Here is a 20649-nt window from a genome sequence, read left to right as displayed (position 1 = left end):
GCCAATACTGTTATCATTTACATCATAAAAATTAAAATTTAAATAAAATCCTTACCTTCCAACCACTGCCAGCCTCTCTATAATATGGGAAGTTATCACAAATCCACTGGTAAATCTCACTTAGAGTCATTTTCTTTTTGGGTGAGCTATTAATTGCAAATGTAATGAGGCTGGCATAACTGTATGGAGGTTTCCCATCTTTGTGCTGTTGGACTTCTTCCTGGTCCAGGGTTGTATTTGGGTCAAGGAGTGCATTCTTCTTGGAAATTCCTGTTCCATGTGCATTCTGTGTAGCATCAGATTTTTGGATGGCCGCTCTCATGGTGAGCTGTGGTAACCAGTCCATAGATGTTAGGCTGCTCTCCAGTTCAGATGTCATCCTGAAGGTAAATAGACTCCTTAGTCAATATCAAGGAAAGAACCCCTGCTTCTCAAAATATCCAATATTCACAAATCTAGGAGTTCCAAAGTGAGGGAAAGCCTGAGTTACATCTGGAGGAAAAAGATTGAGTATATTAATGACAAAACCAAAAATTTTAGGGATCAACATTTCCAATCTTTTTTTCTTAATTTCTTCCTCTCCAAAACACAACAAATTTGGTTTTAAACTGTTTAAAAAGATAGAACAATACATACAAACAAAATTATTCAGATACCAATTTTCTTAAAAAAAACTGTCACTTTAAATAGGGCAACAGGATCACAGTATGAAAAAACCAGTCTGCAGTCCAGCTCTTTACTCACCAACACCACAAGCCCTTTAAAAACTTAAGACTGTATATCTGGCACTTCTTTTACACAAATTTTAGGGGAATCATACAAAAGAATAACAAAAGTAAAGTGTAGGCAAGAGGTCAGAGAAGTAACTGAGAAATAAGCACAGGAATTTGCATGGAGGAAAGAAGGTGAAGTTGAGCAGGTGGGAGGTAGGAAGAGTAAAGCAGGGTAGACAAGAATAGCAAGGAGACAAGCTAGCTGGGGGAGTTGACCGAAAAGAGGAATGCAAACTCAAGGACATCGACTAAAGAAAAGAGGAATAGGCAGTACCAGGCAGTTGTGGTTGTTGTTGTTGTTTTTAAACGAGTCAAGGAACAAGCTTAAGAAAACTAAATAAAGATCTGGAAGTGCAGGATATAAGAGATCAGATCACAAATGGACAGAAAAGAAGCATTAAAAACTGGAGGACAGGCTTACAGAAACATCCAATGATCTGGATTCAGTAAGGTATTTCTCTCTCTAGGGCTAAAAAAATTCACACCATTACCACCAAAAGAAAGAAAAAAGAAAAAACAAAGTTGCTAGGTTAACACATATTCCAGACAGAGGAGGAAGCAGCTCTAAGAACAGAAGATAAAAATATAGAAACAAAGCTTGACACTTCACACTGAAATTGCTATCTTTCAGCAAGGGGTACAAACCTTCCTATCCTGGGATCAAAGAAGCAAGAATAGTGACCCTGACAATAAAGCAGAGAAGAATGAAAGACTTCTAAGTGATATAAAAATAAAGGGAAAAAAGAAAACAAAGTAAGAAACTTAAAGTACCTCAGTCAAAAGGAAAAATCTGTGGCTAAGAAAACCCTATATAGACCCCTCATCCCAAATGGCTGCAGGCAAAAAGCAACCTAGCGTATGTGCTTAGAATCTGAACTTCTGGGAGGCAGTTTAGAACTGATAAAGAACACAGGCTGTAAAGTCAGGCAGACCAGAGCTCAAGTATTTATTCTACCAGTTACTATCTGTAAGACTATGACAGTGTTAGTATTGCTAAACCCATCTCACGTGTAAAATGAAACAATAACAGTACCTACGCTTAAAATATTACTTTGAGAATTAAACAACATATGCACAGAAGAAATATTCAATAAGTGTTAGTTAATAATATTACTCTAGGAATATCTTGGGAAGGTACTAATGAACCGTAAAGTAAACCAGATTAATCAATAGCAATTATAACTCAAGAGACAGCCATGAGGATGCTATCTGCATTGCTGGTGGAATCCTATTATCTTCTTCCTCAGATATTCTGATCGACAGTTTTACATTTTCCACTTTCCCAAATTCCCTCATCTCTACTGAATGCATTCCTCTGAAACCTGAACTTTAAATTCCTCTATACAAAACCTTAAGAGATCTTAAACTTACCATCCTGCTCTATAATCTCAGCCAGAAATGCTTGTTCCCAGCATGAAATAAGTTACAGAAACTTGTGGACTAAGGAGTCAAGATAATTTAGAGATCACAGAATGCCAAAGAGAGGGCAAAGTACCCTAGAGATTAGAGACCAATCTTTTCAATCTAAAGATGAAAAATTAAGGTCTACTGAAGTTAAAAACTTGCCCAAATTCAAACAAATAGTTAACAGTAGAACTAAAACCAGAGCGCAGATCTCCTGATGCCTATTTCAGTAATTTTTCTACCGTACCTCATCTGTAAAATAATAGTACCTACCTCACTGATATAAAGTACTCAGAACAGTTACTAGCAGATAGTAAATATTCAGTAATGTTAGCTACTGGTGGTAACAGTGATAACAGTAGTTGCTACTATTATTATTCACATTTCATTCTATAAACATTGCTATTATTATACCATGCTGTCATCCTATTTGCTTCAATTAAGCCTCCACCGGGTAGCTTTTTTTAAATTCCCAAAGCAGCATACATTTTCAAAGTTAACATAAAAGCACATTTCAAACTGGAATATAACTGATACTGCAGATGCTCCCTACTGAGAATTATCTTTAACTTCTGTTTCCTTTCACCAGTGCCACCAGTAATGTGAACATACAATAAGCAGGTACTTAATACAAGTTATAACATTTAACAATAATTACACATGTGTACAAGGCTACCCTAGAGTAAAATTTTATATACACACTACACACACACAGAGCAATCTGTCCTCTAGGAACCAATTAGGAAGATCAAACACAAGGAAGAGCTGGAAAAGAGCTCTTGGTGCTATAATGATTCCAAAAAGGTAGAGGACAACATGGGCTACAGCCTTAAGAGGAAGAGAAGGAAGAACTTCAGTTAAGACTTAAAGAAAATTATTTTCTAAATAGGCTGGAAAGAAAACGGTACCTAGTCATCAAAGACATTATGAGGAAGAATTATTCCATTGTTGTGCTTATTTTCACCAGTTCTGCTACAGCAGATTTGAAGTACACTATAAAAATCTCTCTTAAATTTAAACTCTGAAGAAGTGGGGCTTCTGTTTTCTTAGCAGTTTGTTCAGTTTTCCATAGTCCTGGTTGTGAGGTCAAAAGTGCCTCCGCTGCTGCTGCTTAGGCTGGCTGCTGCAGTGAGTCTCCACTGAGAACACAGAAAATGACCACTGGATTTGGCCAGATCATTATTAACTTGAGAGAGAAACCTCTTAGTGGAATGGTGATGACAGAAGTCCACTTGTATAAGAGAACAGATGGTGGTCAATTTAAAAACAGCATGGAAGGCTCTGAGGAATCTGGTTATGGAAATCTGGTTAAGAAATGTCAGGCCCTCATTACCTCACCTCATTCCAAAAGCTTCCTAGCTGGCCTCCTAGGCTCTGATTTCTCACCACTCCTCCCTGCTAATCACCTCCAGAGTCCACATACTCTAAGAGAAATCTGTCAGCACTGTCCCTTCATGTGACTGTGCCCCAAAACTTTCAACAGGTCCCCTTCTCCTATTATACTAAATCTGAACACCTCATTTTCAACTACTATATTTTTCATTAATCTTTTATTAATCCTTCTCTAAATTCCTAGAGCCATCATAACCTCAGTTTGGCTTTACATGCTGTTTCATACATCATAAACTTCCTACCCTCACTCCCTTTTCCCTCACCTCCCCATTGAGGATAATGGCCATACACCAGTACTTCAGATGCTACCCAATACTATGCCAGGTACACAGTACCTGAAAAAATAACACAGTATTTGGATAAGGAGTAAGAGTCTTCCTTTCTGTAATGGCTTTTTCTTTTTACTCTGCCTATCTGGCTTCTACTTTTTCTCCAAGACTCAGACCAAACACCTCCCCTCCAGAAAGCCTAGTCAATCCACTCTTCCCATCTTCCATCTCCTAAGTAAAACTAGATCCTACCCCCATACAATATAAATACTTCTATCACAAGACTTAACACAGAATTAAATTATCTTTATCTATCTCTCTACCCGAAACCATGAGCTTTTTGGAAGAAGGAACTTTCTTATTCTTTTCTGTTCCCCCAATGCCTAGGAACATAGTAGGTAAAGGGTCAATAAATGGTAGCTAAAAGACTGAAACAGTGACTATCCAATGAAGGTATGGGTGCGTTCCTCCCCAAACAAATGAGACCACATATGTTTAAAAGTAAAAGGAAGAAGTGAAAGAAAAAGAGGTCTCAATAGTATGAGGTTAAGGATAACCACAGGATCGAGGTCTTTCATAAATTAGTAAAAAGTATGGCTCAGAGGACAAACCGACAAGTAGCACTACACAGGAACAGAGAGAATTCTACTGGAAAAGCAGAGAAAAATGGGAAAATGGAAGCAAAGATAAGAAGATAATGTTACTTGTGGGAGAAAGTAAGGCATGAAGAATTTATGTCTGAAGTTCTTAAATCTATTGATAGTATCTGTTGCTAAAAAGAATTTCCATGAGGAATTTTTTCTGCATAAAATGAAAAGGTAAACAGGATCAAGATACAACAATTTCACACTAAGTCATGACACAGCAGGGGTTTTAATCCCACTTTATGAAATACTGCCACTGATGAATCCCAAATGTGCATTTTAGCTACTTTAGCACACTGCTTGGTCTTCCTCTGTAGCCTTCCTAACTGCTGAGGAGTGGCCAAGGCTTACTCAGAAAGTTTCCAAGTTTTCAACAGTTTTGAAAAGGTGGGAAATGGGTAGAGATATTGTTGGCTTTCCCAAATGGAGGTAAGAGGAAAACATCAAGAAAATTAAAGAAGTAAGAATAATGAAGGTAATGATGTGACTTACATATTCATGAATCCTTCCCCTCTATTCCTAGCATTTGGCATTTTATCTTAAGACTTGGCATCATGTGAAAATTTGAGCAACTGGGAACTCAAAAGAAATCCTTGTAATTACCACTGCAATAATTCTGATCACATGCATCTCAGGGGGTCAATACACACACACACACACACACACACATACACATACCACACACATCACACACACACATATATATAACATATAATTCCAGTTATTAAGTCTCAGCACCCAAGGCAACCAGAAGCAAGGTCTATGGCAGAGACCACTAACCGCCACCTAATCACTGTTGTGAATACAATAGCTGTTGCTCCAGCAGTCAGTCATCTTGGACCATAAGGTCATCTCTGAGAATGGAAGCCACACATTGAGAATATGGGAGCAGAGAGAAGGGATCTGGGTTCCTGATTTTTCCATGAAGCAATTGTGAAGCTGCCATCCTATCCCTGAACTGCCTACCTTCCAGACTTTTTATGTATTTAACTACTATAAAAAGATCGCTACCAGCAGGGGAATGCAATTCCTAACAAACATGGAATGTGGGACATGGAAGTGAAGTGATACAAGTAATAGGACCTAAAATAAGACACTCTCTTAAAGGAGGAAGTTGATGAAGCAAACACTAAGAACTCTTAACACTGCAGGATAGAAAGCTGTAAAGAGTAACAAAGACTTGGTCAAAGATTCGGTCAAACTGTCACCTCTCGTAACTGGAAAAAAAAACTATGTGCCAGCTGAGGCTATATAGCAAGGAGAAAAATAACTATAGGAAAAACTGAGCATGCTGGCATGTGTTGGTGCCTCCTAGCCACTTAAACAATGTCCTAAGAGAGGGGGAAAAAAAACCTCCTTAGAGTTATAAACAAAGAAGAAGAAAATGCAGAATTGCTAATGGAGGTACTTACTCCCTGCCTATGACCTGTAATCCAAGCTTTAAAAGTCCTATAATTTAAACCCTGCATGGTTGAAAAAACCACCAACTGCCTCTGAAGTAGCAAACTGAAGTAACTTAGTGGTAGATACAAAACTGCAGCAGTAGCAGCAGAGAAGACTGGTGCATTGCCACACAAAAGCAATGTTGTAAGGGTGTTGACTTTCTACCCAAGACTATTGCTCAGATGGCCTTACCCAGAGCCATCATTCCCTCAGGAGCTAAAAGAGGCCAATGAACTTGGATGGGGGAAAAATATTTTCTTTATTTCCACTAACTCATAACTGAAACTTAGCATTTCCTTTCATTATGAAACTAGAGAACAAATCATAGTAGCATTAATAATACCTGTGACTTTGCCATCAATAAAAAAAAAATCACAAATACATTAATAAAATATGACAATGTTGCAGTCTCAATTTTTATTTAAGTTCATCAACTACTTCAAAAGTACGATAGTGTATTAGACACACCACTAGATCTTTTATTCAATGTGTTAATTTAAAGGCACATATAGCACAATGTTACAATGTGAATATTTTGTTAACCATATTTCAATATAATTAATTGGTTTTTTTGTATTCCTAAGTATTTTCATTTATGAATTTTGAGACATTATTCTGAGAAAGGTCCACAGGTTTCACCAGACTTTGAAGGAGTTCCATGGCACCAAAACAAGGTTAGAAATCCCTGCAGTAAGCAAAGCACAAAGGGCAGAGTCTTCATATTAAAAAAATTCTGCCTAGGCACGTCCTTTGGCTCAAAGCAGCAGAGTCTGGAAACTAAGTTTTTTGAGATAACTGTATTGGGGGAGGAGAGGGGCTAGACTGCAAAAGCCACTTAAGTCTCCAAAATAATACCCAAGCTCATCAAGAAGTGAGCTATAAAACCTGTACATTTCCCAGAAAGGGCATCTTCACCAATACCCACTTTAGATGTGGCCATGGAGGAAAAGGGGAGACCGTTCAGAGAGCACAGGCAACAATGGAGGCCCCACCAAAGAGCAGGATCAAGAAATTTATTATACTGTCAGAGAGTCTCTGCCACTGCTACTCAGTAGGGTTTTAGAATTGATACGGCTAGTGACTAATGTGTGTTTCCTATTATCCCCTTTTCTGAATAACAGCTTTTATTGCTATTATCCTATTCCTTCTCCACCACTATACACCAAGAAACCACTCTGGAAAGTGAATGCACCCAGAGAGCTTAGATGTTCAGCTGGATATAATAACTGGATGAAACTCTGCATTATTTCCCTTGGGAAAAGGGCGAGTGAGTTCTATGTATAGGAAGAAGAGTACAGATGGATATTTGGATACCCAAGGCAGACTGTGGCAGAAACCTAAAAAGAAAATCATCTACTATAGATTGACCTGACATTTTGTAAGCATGTGATGTTAAAAATTTTTTTTTTAATTTATAAATGAAGCAATAATTTAAGCTGTTTTCAAGAAAAAGTAGGTGGATGCTACTTTTTTCAAAATCAGTTATATACAAGCAAAGTCAAACTTTCTATTCTTAGTTTAATTTCAGCAAAATAACACAGTCAATGTCCTACACTGAAAAGATATGATGATTAAAAACTGATTCTGGAGCAAGACTGCCTGGATTGGAATTCAAACTCTTCCACTTTCAGCTATATGAACTTAAACAAGTAAATTAGCCTCTTTATGCCTCTCTTTAACTCATTTGTCAGGTGAGGATAAAAATAGTACCTACCCCAAAGGATTGCTGTGAGAATTAAATGAGCTAATACATACAAAGCACTAAGGAGAGTTTCTAACATATAGTAAATATGCACTCAATAAATGTTAGCTATTACTATCAGTCACATTCCTCAGAATTTTCTAAATTTTAAATGGTTATCACTCTTACTCAGTAGTTGCAGACTTACATGCCCTAAATCACACAATAATCATTTATCAATCTAAATGGAAATGAGCTCAATTATTTAAAGTCACTCAGAAAGGACTGTTTAAATTTTGTTTACAGATTGCATATGAGAATTGAAAACATACTTTTCCCATAGATATGAGATCCCATGATAATGAGTCCTGAAGCAGCTCACAAAATCCTATTTATTCTAAAAAGGAGTTTCCTAAATCTACAGTTCTAAGAGTATAAAGCCCCAACTGGATATCTTGTAGCAGAAAGATAAAAGTTTAACAAGGAAAAGAAAGAAGTTTTTCCATCTTCCTGGTGCAGGACCAGCTTGTTCCTGACAAAATTTCAATGTAGTTTATATGTGGCATACTTCTAAGTTCCTTCTATACCTTGGATCTCCCACCTCACACTGCCCTAAGCCTTCAATACTGGTCCCCAAAGTTGGTATGATAAACTCCAAAAATAATTACTTCCTCTTCTCCTCCAGTAAAAACTCCAACCTTTTCAAAGCAGTTGATCTCTGCTCTATTTAGGAGGAAAGTGGACAATATCAAGCTAATCACCACTAAGGTATGAATAACTGAGCCTTTCAATTTCCTATGAGCAGTGATCTTTTTAAAAGACAAGCCAAAATAATTCTCATTGGTTTGAAGTAAAAATACAGGTGGAGGAATCATAATTTAGGATAGGGAATCCAACATAAAAATAATGTAACTTCACCCTTTAAAACTCTTGACTTGCACTTTTGTTTCACCTCTGAAATTTCAAGAATATTCACAGTACAGCTTATGCAAAAATTTGGGGGATTTAGTGAGACAACTGCCATTTGTAAATAATAAAACTGTAATTTCAGAGCTATTTATCATAAAGTCAGAGATGGAAAAAAAAAAACCTCATTATGTCATTTTTTAAAGTCCGGCTATTACCTATTTCGGAAACCAACAATATTCTTTATCTCCAAAGGAAGAAAAGTTCACAAAAGGTATGTAGTAATTCATTGTGTTTAGAAAATAATAAATTTTAACAGGCAAATCTATATCTCCCTTGCTATAGGGAAGAAGATTTCTTTAAATCCTATGTTTTAAAATGAGAACTGGTCAGAGTTCTCTTCATTATGATGTCTCATAGATATTTCACAATATTAACCCCATTTAGGTTCCTTCTTCTCTAAGTTTAAAGTCCAGAACTCCAACAGGATCGGATTTAAGAACCATAATATAGTTACTGCTCTTCTCTAAATTCTCTCAAATATAGAATCTTAGATTCATATAACTGTACTCTAAATTCATACAAGACATTACTCATAATGAGAACTCTATTCAGGGTAAAACGTAAAGATCATATGGCCAAAGGCTATTTTTATACTATGTATGTAATTCTCAACTTAAAAATATTTCAATTTAGGGAAGAAAAATAAATATTCTTAGACAATAACCACTGACCTACATTCTGTCATTAAGTAAGTACTATACTTTGCATTTAAATCTCACACTACCTACTGGAGTCTCTGTCTCTCAAGAAAGACTGCTGAACAACAGTTCCTCTGACACAAGAAAACTCAAAGCCATCTTTGCAGATGTTATTTAAAAACCCAAATAGGGGGAGGGTATAGCTCAGTGGTAGAGTGTATGCTTAGCATGCACAAGGTCCTGGGTTCAATCACCCGTATCTGCTCCAAAAATAAATAAATAACCCTAATTACTTCCCCTCACCCCCCAAAAATAATTAAAATAAAAAAATTAAAACCCAAACAGAATCTGCTATTAATACTTTGTATACTTAGTTTTTTTTAAATGTTTGTATAAGTAATAATAAAAGTACTCTGAGTAGCATGTGTTCATTGGTTCACTTTGTCTCACTAAAATATTCATCCTGAACTTTCTGCAACCATACTACTTCAACTCACCATACAACATTTACTGGATATCCTATCTCTACACACTCTGATTCCATGGCAATATACTAGTAATGGTATCAATGCTGGCAGAAGGCTAATATCGTGAAAGGTGATCCTATCTTATCTTTTAGTGTTAAGTGTGATGCACAGAAAATGCTAAGGAACCAGCTTAAGCTGCTACATATGATGTTTATGGTTCAGTGATCCTCAAAGTGTGGTCTACAGACTCTTTTGAGGGATCTGAAGCGGCAAAACAACTTTCACAGTAAGATATCATTTGCCCTTTTTACCCTCATCCTCTCATAAGTGTACAGTTGAGCTTTGCAGATGGTATGTGACAAGCGCTGTCACAAGACTGAATGCAGAGGCACAGAGGAGAATCCAGATGTCTATTAAGTCAGATAGTTTAAAAATTTGCAAAAATATAAAGCAATGCTAATCTTCTAATTTTTTTGTTTTAGAAAATAGTTATTTTCATAAAATGTATGTTATCTATATTAACATGAGTTTATTAATTTTTATGTAAATTAATACATACTAATTTTCTCTTGGTTTTAATTTCTAATATAATACATTTTGATAGATATAACTCACGTAAACAAATACTCCTTGGGTACTAAATAATTTTTGAGACCAAAAAGCTTAAGAATCATGTTATAAGTCAACATCTCGAAGACTAAAGTTTCTAATATACTATAATATAATGGAAAGAGTAATGGCTTTGAAGTCACCCAAAAGGGCTTGAATTCTTACTCTTCCACTTACTAAATGTATCCTTGGACAAGCCAAACCTCTAAGCCTCACAGAACTGCTGTGAGAAGTAGATGACAAAATATATGGGAAACACCTTAGTGCAATGTTAATGCATAATAGACATTCAACAAATGACAATGATTAGAAACTTCTTTTTTTAAAAAAAGCACACAGCAGACAACAAACACACAGATGAATTCAGTCCTATACTGTGGATTTAAACAAATATTTGGCATCATATTAAGTTTCCCTGGTCACAACAAGTAGGTAACATCAGGCTTTTCCTGTGGTGCACAGAACTCGAAAAGGCCAAACACCAATCTCTAAATTACCTGTAAGTCTTCTTAGAGAAGCAATCTGACATAGAGCTGTTTAACAATATGGAATGTCTATAATATGTATAGATTACTCTAAAAACAAGTCCAACTCAAGTATCATAAATGCACTCTAATATCTACTTTTAGATTCCCTGTTACAATTTCAAGTACGGCTAGGTTAAAAGAAAAATTAGACTAAACTGAGTGTATTACACAACAGACTTTAGTTTTTATAAGAAGTGGACCAAAAATTAAAAGGGGTGGGTAAAGAAAGATCTGGGTGGGGAAAACACACTCAATTCTAAACTTTAAAACAATAATCACTGAAGGAAAGAAAAACTAAAAGAACTATACAAGTCAAAGGCATGTTCATTGAGGCAGTTCAGAAAACTAAGTGGGAATAAGTTCACGCCAGAATGCTAACAGTTATGAATGTCACCACTAGTCAATTGATTCTATTAGTTAAAATCTACAAAAAAGAGACTTTCTGTTCTAAAAGCACATCAATCAATCATTATGAACTAACATAATAAATCAATACTGATTACCATTCCATAGTGTGAAAAGGCCTGAAGAGGATTAACTTCCACAGAAATTTCAGAGCTATTCAAGGTGAAATGTTCACTAATAATCAATCTGTAAGAGCTGTTGCAGCTTAAATTTATTAGACACTAGGGGAGTTTCTCTGCCTAGAGATTTATCTTGCTTATTTCCACTACTGGCTCTGTAAAGATCCTATATTTTGTTTCTACTTTTTACTTCTTGCCATCATCACTTTAAAGCTTCTAAGCTTCTCAGCTTTGCGACATGTCTTTAACATAGACTTTAACTATCTTTTTCTTTTCATCAAGCATAGCGATCTCTTCCATAAACAGCCTTAATAGAACTATTCAGTTCCTTAATTAGAACTACAGTTCCTTAACAGAACTACTCATTTCCTCGTATATGCTCAAGGAAGCAATAGTTCTTAACCATCTTCTAAAAATTTAGTGGCTAATTTATAAATATGAAAGTTTTTCTTTACTCCAGCCCATCACTAAGCAAATACAGAATGATCAAGTTCTTTTCCCAACTTGTAAAGCACGGAGTATTTAAGATGATCAGATTTCAAGACTTACTGTAAAATTACAATAATCAAGACAAATGGTTTTGACTAAAGAATGGACACATAAATCAACAGGACAGAGTCCAAAAATAGAATTACACATATACAGCCAAATGACTTTTGATAAAGGTGCTAAGACAGGTTGGTAGGACAGGAGAGATTGAAGAAAAAAAAAATGATGTTGAAACAAATGCCTGGTTATCTGTATGGGAAGTTAACAGTGATCCTTATCTCACACCACACACAAAAATCTGAAAAATGAATCACATCTAAAACTATTAAAGAAGAAATAATAACAGAACATCTTTACAACATTTGATTTGGCAAGTATTTCTCAGATATGACATGGAAAATTACAATTCATAAAACAACCGATAAGTTGGACTTTACCAAAATTTAAACCTTCTGTTTTTCAAAAGAAACTGTTAGGAGAATGAAGACAAGTCACAGACGGGCAGAAAAGGTTTACAAAGTGTGTATCTTAAGAACCTATATTCAGAATATATAAAGAACTCTCAAAACTCAATAATGAAGAAAACCCAATTTTTTTAAACAGGGAAAAGTTTTGAACAGACACTTCAACAAAGAAGAAATGTAATGAGGAAGAAGCACATGAAAGAATGTTCTATGTCATTAGTTATTAAGAAACTGCAAATTAAGATTACACTTAGGTATCACTACACACCTACTAGAATGGCTAAAATGAAAAGACTGACCATACCAAGTGCTGACAAAGATACTGAGGAACTCTCATACACTGCTGGTGGGAATATAAAATGGTACTACCACTTTCTAAAACAGTTTTACAGTTTCTTAAAGTTAAATATACACTTATCATAGGATAGAGTCATTTCACTCCTAGGTATTTACTCAAAATAAACCATATGTCCACACAAAGATGCATACACAAATGTTCACAGCATTTTTATTCATAATAACTAAAACTGAAAACAATCCAAAAATCCATCACCCTGTATATTCAGGTAAGTGAATATACAAATTCTTGTACATAAATCCAGTGGGACAGAAAGGAATGAACTATTGATCCATGCAGTGACATATGTGAACCTCAACATAATTATGCTGAATAAAAGAAGTCAGACAAAAGGAGATCAAATGCTATCTTGCAGAAAGAGGGATGAGAGGGAAGAAGTACACAGGGACACTAGGAAACTTTTGTTAAGTGATGGATATGTTATGATAGGTGTATATATCAAACTTATAAAACTGTACTGTCAATTAAATCTCAATAAAGCTGTTTTTAAAAAAGAAAACAAAGTAAGTTTGCAATCTGGAGTAAGAATTTCTCAACTATGACATAAAAAGAAAAAAAATAAAAGGAAAAATTGGTAAGTTAAGTGCTATCAAAGTTTTAAACTTTTTTCTCTAACAAAAATTCACATCCAGAATATTTAAAGAACTCTTAAAATGCAATAATAAGGCAAACTACTCAGTTTTAAAATGTGCAAAAGATTTGAAGGAAGACATATAAGCAGTCAATAAGCACATAAAAAGATGTTCATCACTAATCCTCAGGAAAATGCAAATTAAAATCACAATGAGATACCATTCCATACCCATTAGAATATTTAAAATTAATTTGAAAACCGTAATAATCTTCCTTCATGAACTTAGTTTAAGCCCAAGAGATTTCTTCTTGGTATCAATGACAAAAATAACTACATTTGTGTAAGGTAAAGCATGAATGACTACTCCCATTTTATATAGGTTCCAATCCAGCACTCCTCTCATTATACTAAAAGGGCTTCCCTTCTTGGTTTTCTTTTTTCCTTTTTTTTCCCTTGAAATACCTGTAGACTGAGCCTACTGTACCTTAAGGAGCATTATGTTTTTCTCAGGCTCCATTTACTCATCTTTCCATAACCTCATGAACTGTACTTTTTAACACAGCTAACATATCACTTTGCAAACTCCAAATACATGTGGGAGGTGGAAAGAATAATGTTAACATAACTGTGAAGAAATGGATTCCTATGCCTAAAATCTCCATTCAACACCATAACCTTCCAGAGACCGGTCCACAGCACCTATCCCTCAAACTCTCAAGTAAGTACTTAATGGGGCAAAATAATCCTTTTGTTTTCCTTTTCTTTTGTTGCTTTTATGAGAATCTTGAATGCTAGTAAACACACAGTAAGTATTTAATATGTATCTGTCAAACTGAATAGAATTGAAGCAGGAGTCCAATTTCAAATCCACAATTCCAAGGATAGTCTGTTGATACTGTTTTTTGTTGTTGTTTTTGATTTCTCTGAAGGGATTCTTTAATCCTCCTTAACACAGGGTCTGCAAATTAGATACAGTGTGTAGGGATGTTTCCCCAAACCCAAGAAAGTAAGGTACGAATTCTCCTGGGATTAAGCAGGAAAACCATGAGACCTTAGTGTTCAATGTAATTGAGCAAATGCCTCTCCCCACCACCACCATCTCTCTCTCCCCACCACCACCATCTCTCTCTCCCTCAACTCCCCCACCTCAATCTCTCTCTGATAAGGAGATAGGAATCAAGTCTCTCATTCACTACCCATAGGACTACAAGGAAAGACTGAATCCTAAAAGTATCCTCTGCTGAAATCCTAACTGTTCTCAGTCAATGCTGGACACATGCTGCTTTGTATCAGAAACGTTTTGTAGTGTTTTGCATAGCTCACCAAGCCCTTCCTCAGTGTTCCTTCCAGCCCCAGAGCCCTGAAAGTCAGTACTACACAACAAATTAAAGGATGTGAACCAGGGCTGGTACCTGACCCAAACCGTTCATCTGAATTTTCTTCTTCAGGAATTCAGAATTAGGACCGAAACAGTTTGGGCTGGTCTCCTGAAAGAAAAAAGCTATGAACTTGAGAGATATGGGATGGCTACGTGCCAAATAGGCAAAGAAATCTGGTGTATAGAAATGAAGAGGTAAGTTACATTCAGAGAAAAGCAACAGAAGAGGGAATATACTGCCAGGTTCCTAAAAACCTAAGCTCTGTTCCCTTAAGAGATCCAGCTGTATCTCTGGGTTCTGTGTTCAGTATTTGAAATAAATTTCTTTTCTTTTTCATTTGATATATCCAGTGCTGGTTTCCTTTACTTGTAACCAAGCAAAGGTCGACTAAAATAAGCTGACTATATCAAATCATATAATTTCTTCTTTTTCATTTTTCAGTATAATTATTTTATACTATAAGCACTACTGTTAGGCACAGATTTTATATTTAACTCCTCTTTTACTTGGCAGAATATTCAGTGATGTTTTTTATATCCTATTACCTCTGATGTTATTCTCTCCCAAGTATATGAATTCATGACAACTCAAATTTCTCCATCATCTCCCTATAAAGAAAACAGCTGCCTTTCATTACAAGATTTTTTCAATTTTAGACAATGTATTTAAAAATTAAATTTCCTATCACTTTTTGCCAGTTTCCTGCATTGATATTTCTCATTTGTATTTATTTTTTATAGTATCTATCCTCAATTAAGTGACATATTTTTTAGTATCCCTCATTTAAGAAAAAGTCTCAAATTATAATAAATACCAACAGCCAAGAAGCAGAATATAGTGATTAAGAGCATGAGCACTGGAGCAAGACCAAAGTGTGAATCCTAGGCTTTGTCTCTTATTCACGGCATGTCCTTGAGTTGCTTAAGTTTTTAATCTCAGTTTCCTCATTTGTGAAATGAAGATAATAATGGTATAAACCTCACAGAGTTGTTGGGGTAATTTAATTAATATGCTTAATTAATACCTGGTCTAGTATATTAGTAAGAACACCATAAGCTAGCTATCAAAGTCAATATTTACCCACAAAAGTAACTTTTATATGTCCTTAAGTCAATGAATAGTCAATGGTACTCTTCAATACCTTATGCTCAGAAATGGAAGTCCAAATGCACTAGGTCATCGTATATCAAAGATTAAATTACATTCAGGATGATCTAGATCAGCGTTAGTCAACAGAACCTTCTGCAACAAGGGAAATGTTTGTGTGCTATCCAATATGATAGCAGCCATGTGAGGCTACTAAGAACTAAAAATATGGCCAGTGTGACTGAGGAACTAATTTTTTTTAATTAATTTAAATTTAAATAGCTACATGAGGCTAGTGGCTACCATATCAGACAGTGAAGCTTTAGAAGATTGAAAAAAAAAAAGCATTGTTAATTTTTTTTGGCTTAACAATGCATTTTAGAAAAAGTTTCTGTAATGATCAAAATTAAGAAGGTTTCTCAGGGGGGTGGAGGGTGGGAAGGGATAGGCTGGGATTTCAAAATTGTAGAATAGATAAACAAGATTACACTGTATAGCACAGGGAAATAAACACAAAATGTTATGATAACTCACAGAGAAAAAAATGTGACAATGAGTGTGTATATGTCCATGAATGACTGACAAATTGTGCTGAACACTGGAATTTGACACAACATTGTAAAATGATTATAAATCAATAAAAAAAGTTAAAAAAAAAAACGTTTCTCATTACTCTTTATTTAATTGGAATATGCCAGATCTAAACATGCAAATTAATAGATTTTATCAATTACAAAAAAAGTTTGATAAAGATAACAATGATAAACTGTGGCATGATAATGCAAAAGCTATTTCTGCCACTGTGTGGGACTGACCTAAAGGTATAAAGTTGTATTAATTATAAATATAATAAACATGTAATATTAAATGTCAGCAACATTCTTAGCCTGAGGCCAGTTGCAAACTTGAACACTACTGGAAGACAGTCTAGAATCTAAGAATTTAGGGTGAAGCAAAGAAGGTGAAAAAGAAATCCTCTTCTACCCCATGTTCTTGAGCTGACAGCAAAGGATACAAATATATCCTATTTTATTCTAAAAATAGTGATTCCTTTGCCATCTACTACTGAAAAATAATTCAAAAGAGGGAAAAATATGCCAGATGCCTTATGTATATAATTTATTTCATGAATCCTAACACGCAGGTGAGGTAAACATTAACAATTCTATTACAGCAAAATTAGGAATAGTGCAGTAACTTGTTCAAGATCATATGGATAATATGTGACAGAGATATGAACCAGTATCTACCCAATTCTAAGACTATATACCAGAGCTGCCTTCCATATTAAGTCTGCTACTAGACATCAGACAGCAAGAAGATTTAAATATACCTCCTCTGGTCATTCTAAATAGCAGGGTCATCAATATCAAAAGAAGGGAAATGAGGAAACAGATGGACAGGAAATTCATTTGGGACACTAACACACAAGATTCTCTGGTGCTAAAATATCCTTATGTGCTCCCTAACATATCCTAAACAAATAGACTGGATCAATAATAAAAGACATCTTGAAGGGAGAAGCATAACAAAAAAGAGAAACAAGTGTGAACAAGAAAAACAGAAAAAGGTAACAAGAGAAAGAGATCTCAGGCAGAGCATAGGGAGTATCACCAGAAACTACTTGGAGTACTACGGATAAACCCAGTGTCCCAGGCTGAATACACATACGAACCATAAAATCAATCCTCATAAGTGTTAGGCAATTCAGAAATGCAGGAAAGGCCCCATTTTATCAAGTCCAAAGAATAACAAGTTTTTATTTTGCTTTAATCAAACGAAATTATAAAAATAGTCTATTGCTACAATATGTGAAAGAAGTATATTACATACATATATGTGTTTACCTATCTACATAAAGCAAATGTTCAAGGAAAGGGCTTGTTTTTCAGTAAGCTTTTGCTCTTACTGAATCTGTACCTGGAACTAAAATGCAGGTACACCTCAGGATCTGAATCCATCTTATATAAACTCAGTAATAGACTCTGCTAATTTTTAATTTGTTTTTTGTTTTGGGGGGAGGTAAATTAGGTTTATTTATTTACTTATTTATTTTAATGGAGCTACTAGGGACTGAACCCAGGACCTCGCACATGCTAAGCATTATTCTACCACTGAGCTATACCCTCCTCCCCGATTTTGCTATGTTTTTAAGATTCTACTGTCTCACAGAAGCTGTATCCATCACTATTTGAACTCCCACTCTTGCTATCCAAAACTAAGGAATTAAATAGATGTAGATGACCCAGTATTCACTATTCCCACTCTTTACTATCCCAACTCAAAATATGAATGCAGTAGATTCAGACTACAAGGAATACTTGTGAGTCTTGGATACATTTTTAATATAATTTCACGTTTCACAAAATTAGCATTTTTAGCAACATGCAAATATTCTACTAAAATCACATAAACACTGACTGCAAAACAGATCTGAGAAAAGATTTTTTATACCATATTTCTTAGTAGTTTGCTGGCACAAGTTATTAAGTTATTATTGCCCCTCAGTTCCAAACTCCCATCTCTTCTTCCCATCTGCCTTAATGACGCTGGAACTGAGACTCTGCAAACCACATTTCTGCTTTGCCAGCTCATTTCCTATAAGGTTCTGCCAAGAGGGAACACTAAAGATGGACTACAAGCCTGGAGATGGAAAAACATACTTGTGCTTTCCAGTCTATTCTTTGAGCTTCGTAAGAGCATCATCTCAGCAAGTTTCTTCATTCCTATAGCAGAAGGTCCTCCCCATAGCAGAAAGTGAATCCAGTTTGAAGTGTTTTCAGTACTTATGGAACTAGCTTAATCATAACCCCACTCAAAGACACCAGGACCAGCCAGCACCTTTTCCCCAGAGTTCTGGGTCTCAAACCCATGGGACTCCTATTCTGAGCTTAGACACAAGCACTAGCCATGTAGTGAGTGCCTTCTCCCCAGAGGTCTGAATTTTGGTTCCACAGGACACTTCCTCTTAAGTCTCTAGGTTTTCCATTTGGTCCCTGAGCCCTTAGGGCTGGTAACCACTTCTAGAAGTGTTTATCTCCGTGATACCTCAGTTTTATTTTTATCCTTTCTGTTACCTAGTTAACAACTTTATATTTAGTTAATGATTCTATTAAAATCTCTATTCAAATAACTGGTGTGTTTTCTGCCTCCTGAAGAACCCTGACTGATAAAACAGTCTCATTATACTGTAATAGAATACGATGTTATTAAGGGTAACTTTTGTTAAAATGCAGTCTACCTACACTAGCAAGTAAAGAAGAACTACATGTTAGTTAAGAGCAATCTGATCAAAATTAGAGCATACTTTGATATACACAGCATCTACCAGTATAAAATTGTATGATGTGAAGATATTAACAACGGCTGTCTTCCCAAAATTTCTACAACATGCATTACTTTTTAATCATAAAAATACAAGTATGATTTTTTAATCCTAACATATTTACATTAAACAAGGATCTAATATCATCTATAGAAAACAATGAATTAAAACAAATTTTTTAACAATGAATTAAAACAAATTTTTTCAATGTCACATACTTTCATTCTTTCTTCTATCTTCATTTACATATAAATCAACCACTCCCACTTCTCCTGTTCTTCTCCACCAACTCTCATGTTTCCTGTTTTGAGGCTAGCCACTTTCTAGAGATACAGATAGTACACAGAGGTACATACATGATATAAAAGTGGTATATATAAGAAAAGGATGGCAAACAAGCAATGTTTTGTCAGTAGGTTTGAGTTACTTTAAGATTTCTGGTTCTAATTCTATTTGGATAGTGTAGTTGGGGAGGCCATTTCTGATTTGCAGAAGATTCTATGGGAAAATGGACTAAAATTTATTGTGTTTTAAAGTAATCCACTTTTCTCTTCCCCTCACCTAAAAAAAAAAAAAAAAAAAAACAGTCATTGTTTTCTTTTCTTCCTTGTATCAATCCAACGCTGGCTTTCAGTTAGAAAAATCAATGACAAACAATGGTCTTCTACCCATACAACTGAGAAGAGGAATCCTCTACTTCATAGATGGACCATATAGAATATTACAAAAATGAAAGATCAGGATATAAGGACACTAAATATCCTAATTAAAATACCATAGAGCCTCTTAGTTTATTATTAGCTAAATGGTAAATGTATAGCTATATCCACAAAAAACATGATTCTAGGATATTATACACAAGAATTTTAACACAGTGAGCAAATTAGAAAATAACTCATGGTATCTCTTCTCTTTCATCATCCCTTCCAATTCTGTAATTCTGTCAAGCAAAAAATCTTTGGTATATATCATTCTTAACCCAATGTCATATATACGCTTAACCTAAAACATAAATAAACAAATAAAGGGATTTTAAATCTTAGTGAATGACTTTAATAAGACTGTTTCAGCACATCCCACAACTAAAGTATCTTTAAGGAAGTCTAATCAGTGGAAGATCAAAGTCTGCAAAAATATCCTGATATGCCATATCTAAAGTTTAAAATAATCAAAAAAAAAATGTAAAATGACTCCTTCCCCTGCCATCATACTAATCAGAAATCACTGTTAAGTGAAATCTCCAAATAGCAGCTTTGGAGATTGAAAAAAAAGATAACAGTCTTTTTAAAACAAGGTTCTTTTCAGCAGTATACAGGTGTCCTTTGTTTGCAGGGGCAGTGAGGGGGTATGGTGAGGGAGGTAGAGAATGGATTCCAACAAAGTAAAAAAGCAATCACTCCATCAATTTCCATTATAAGTTGAAGATGCATTCTCAGGGAAAGAAATGCCATAATGGCATGGAGTAAAGCTTACAAGTATACAAAAACTAAAAAGGCAATTTTATTTTTCTTTATGGCATTCTGAACAACCAGAATTTCTTCCAAGCCTAAGGATTCCCTGACTTCACATTCATGGCTCTAACAATTTTGAATCACTCCTCTCTCTCCTGTCCTCTAAGACTGGGCAATTCCAAC

The 20649-nt window shown here is 35.2% G+C and overlaps 1 protein-coding gene across 2 annotated transcripts in view; it reads right to left on the bottom strand.

Annotated features, from left to right (window-relative positions):
• Nucleotides 1-20649, bottom strand: part of FOXJ3 (forkhead box J3) — a 120206-nt gene that overhangs the window by 76418 nt on the left and 23139 nt on the right. For both annotated transcript variants that reach the window (XM_031464925.2, XM_064493678.1), the window contains exon 3: nucleotides 56-380. In XM_031464925.2, the coding sequence (XP_031320785.1) occupies nucleotides 56-380 (325 nt within the window). The remainder of the gene's footprint in view (nucleotides 1-55; nucleotides 381-20649) is intronic.

The sequence above is a fragment of the Camelus dromedarius genome, chromosome 14 (assembly GCF_036321535.1).
Source record: "Camelus dromedarius isolate mCamDro1 chromosome 14, mCamDro1.pat, whole genome shotgun sequence".
NCBI lineage: Eukaryota > Metazoa > Chordata > Mammalia > Artiodactyla > Camelidae > Camelus > Camelus dromedarius.
Note: the sequence above shows the minus strand (reverse complement) of the source record. Positions and strands in the feature narration are given on the sequence as shown.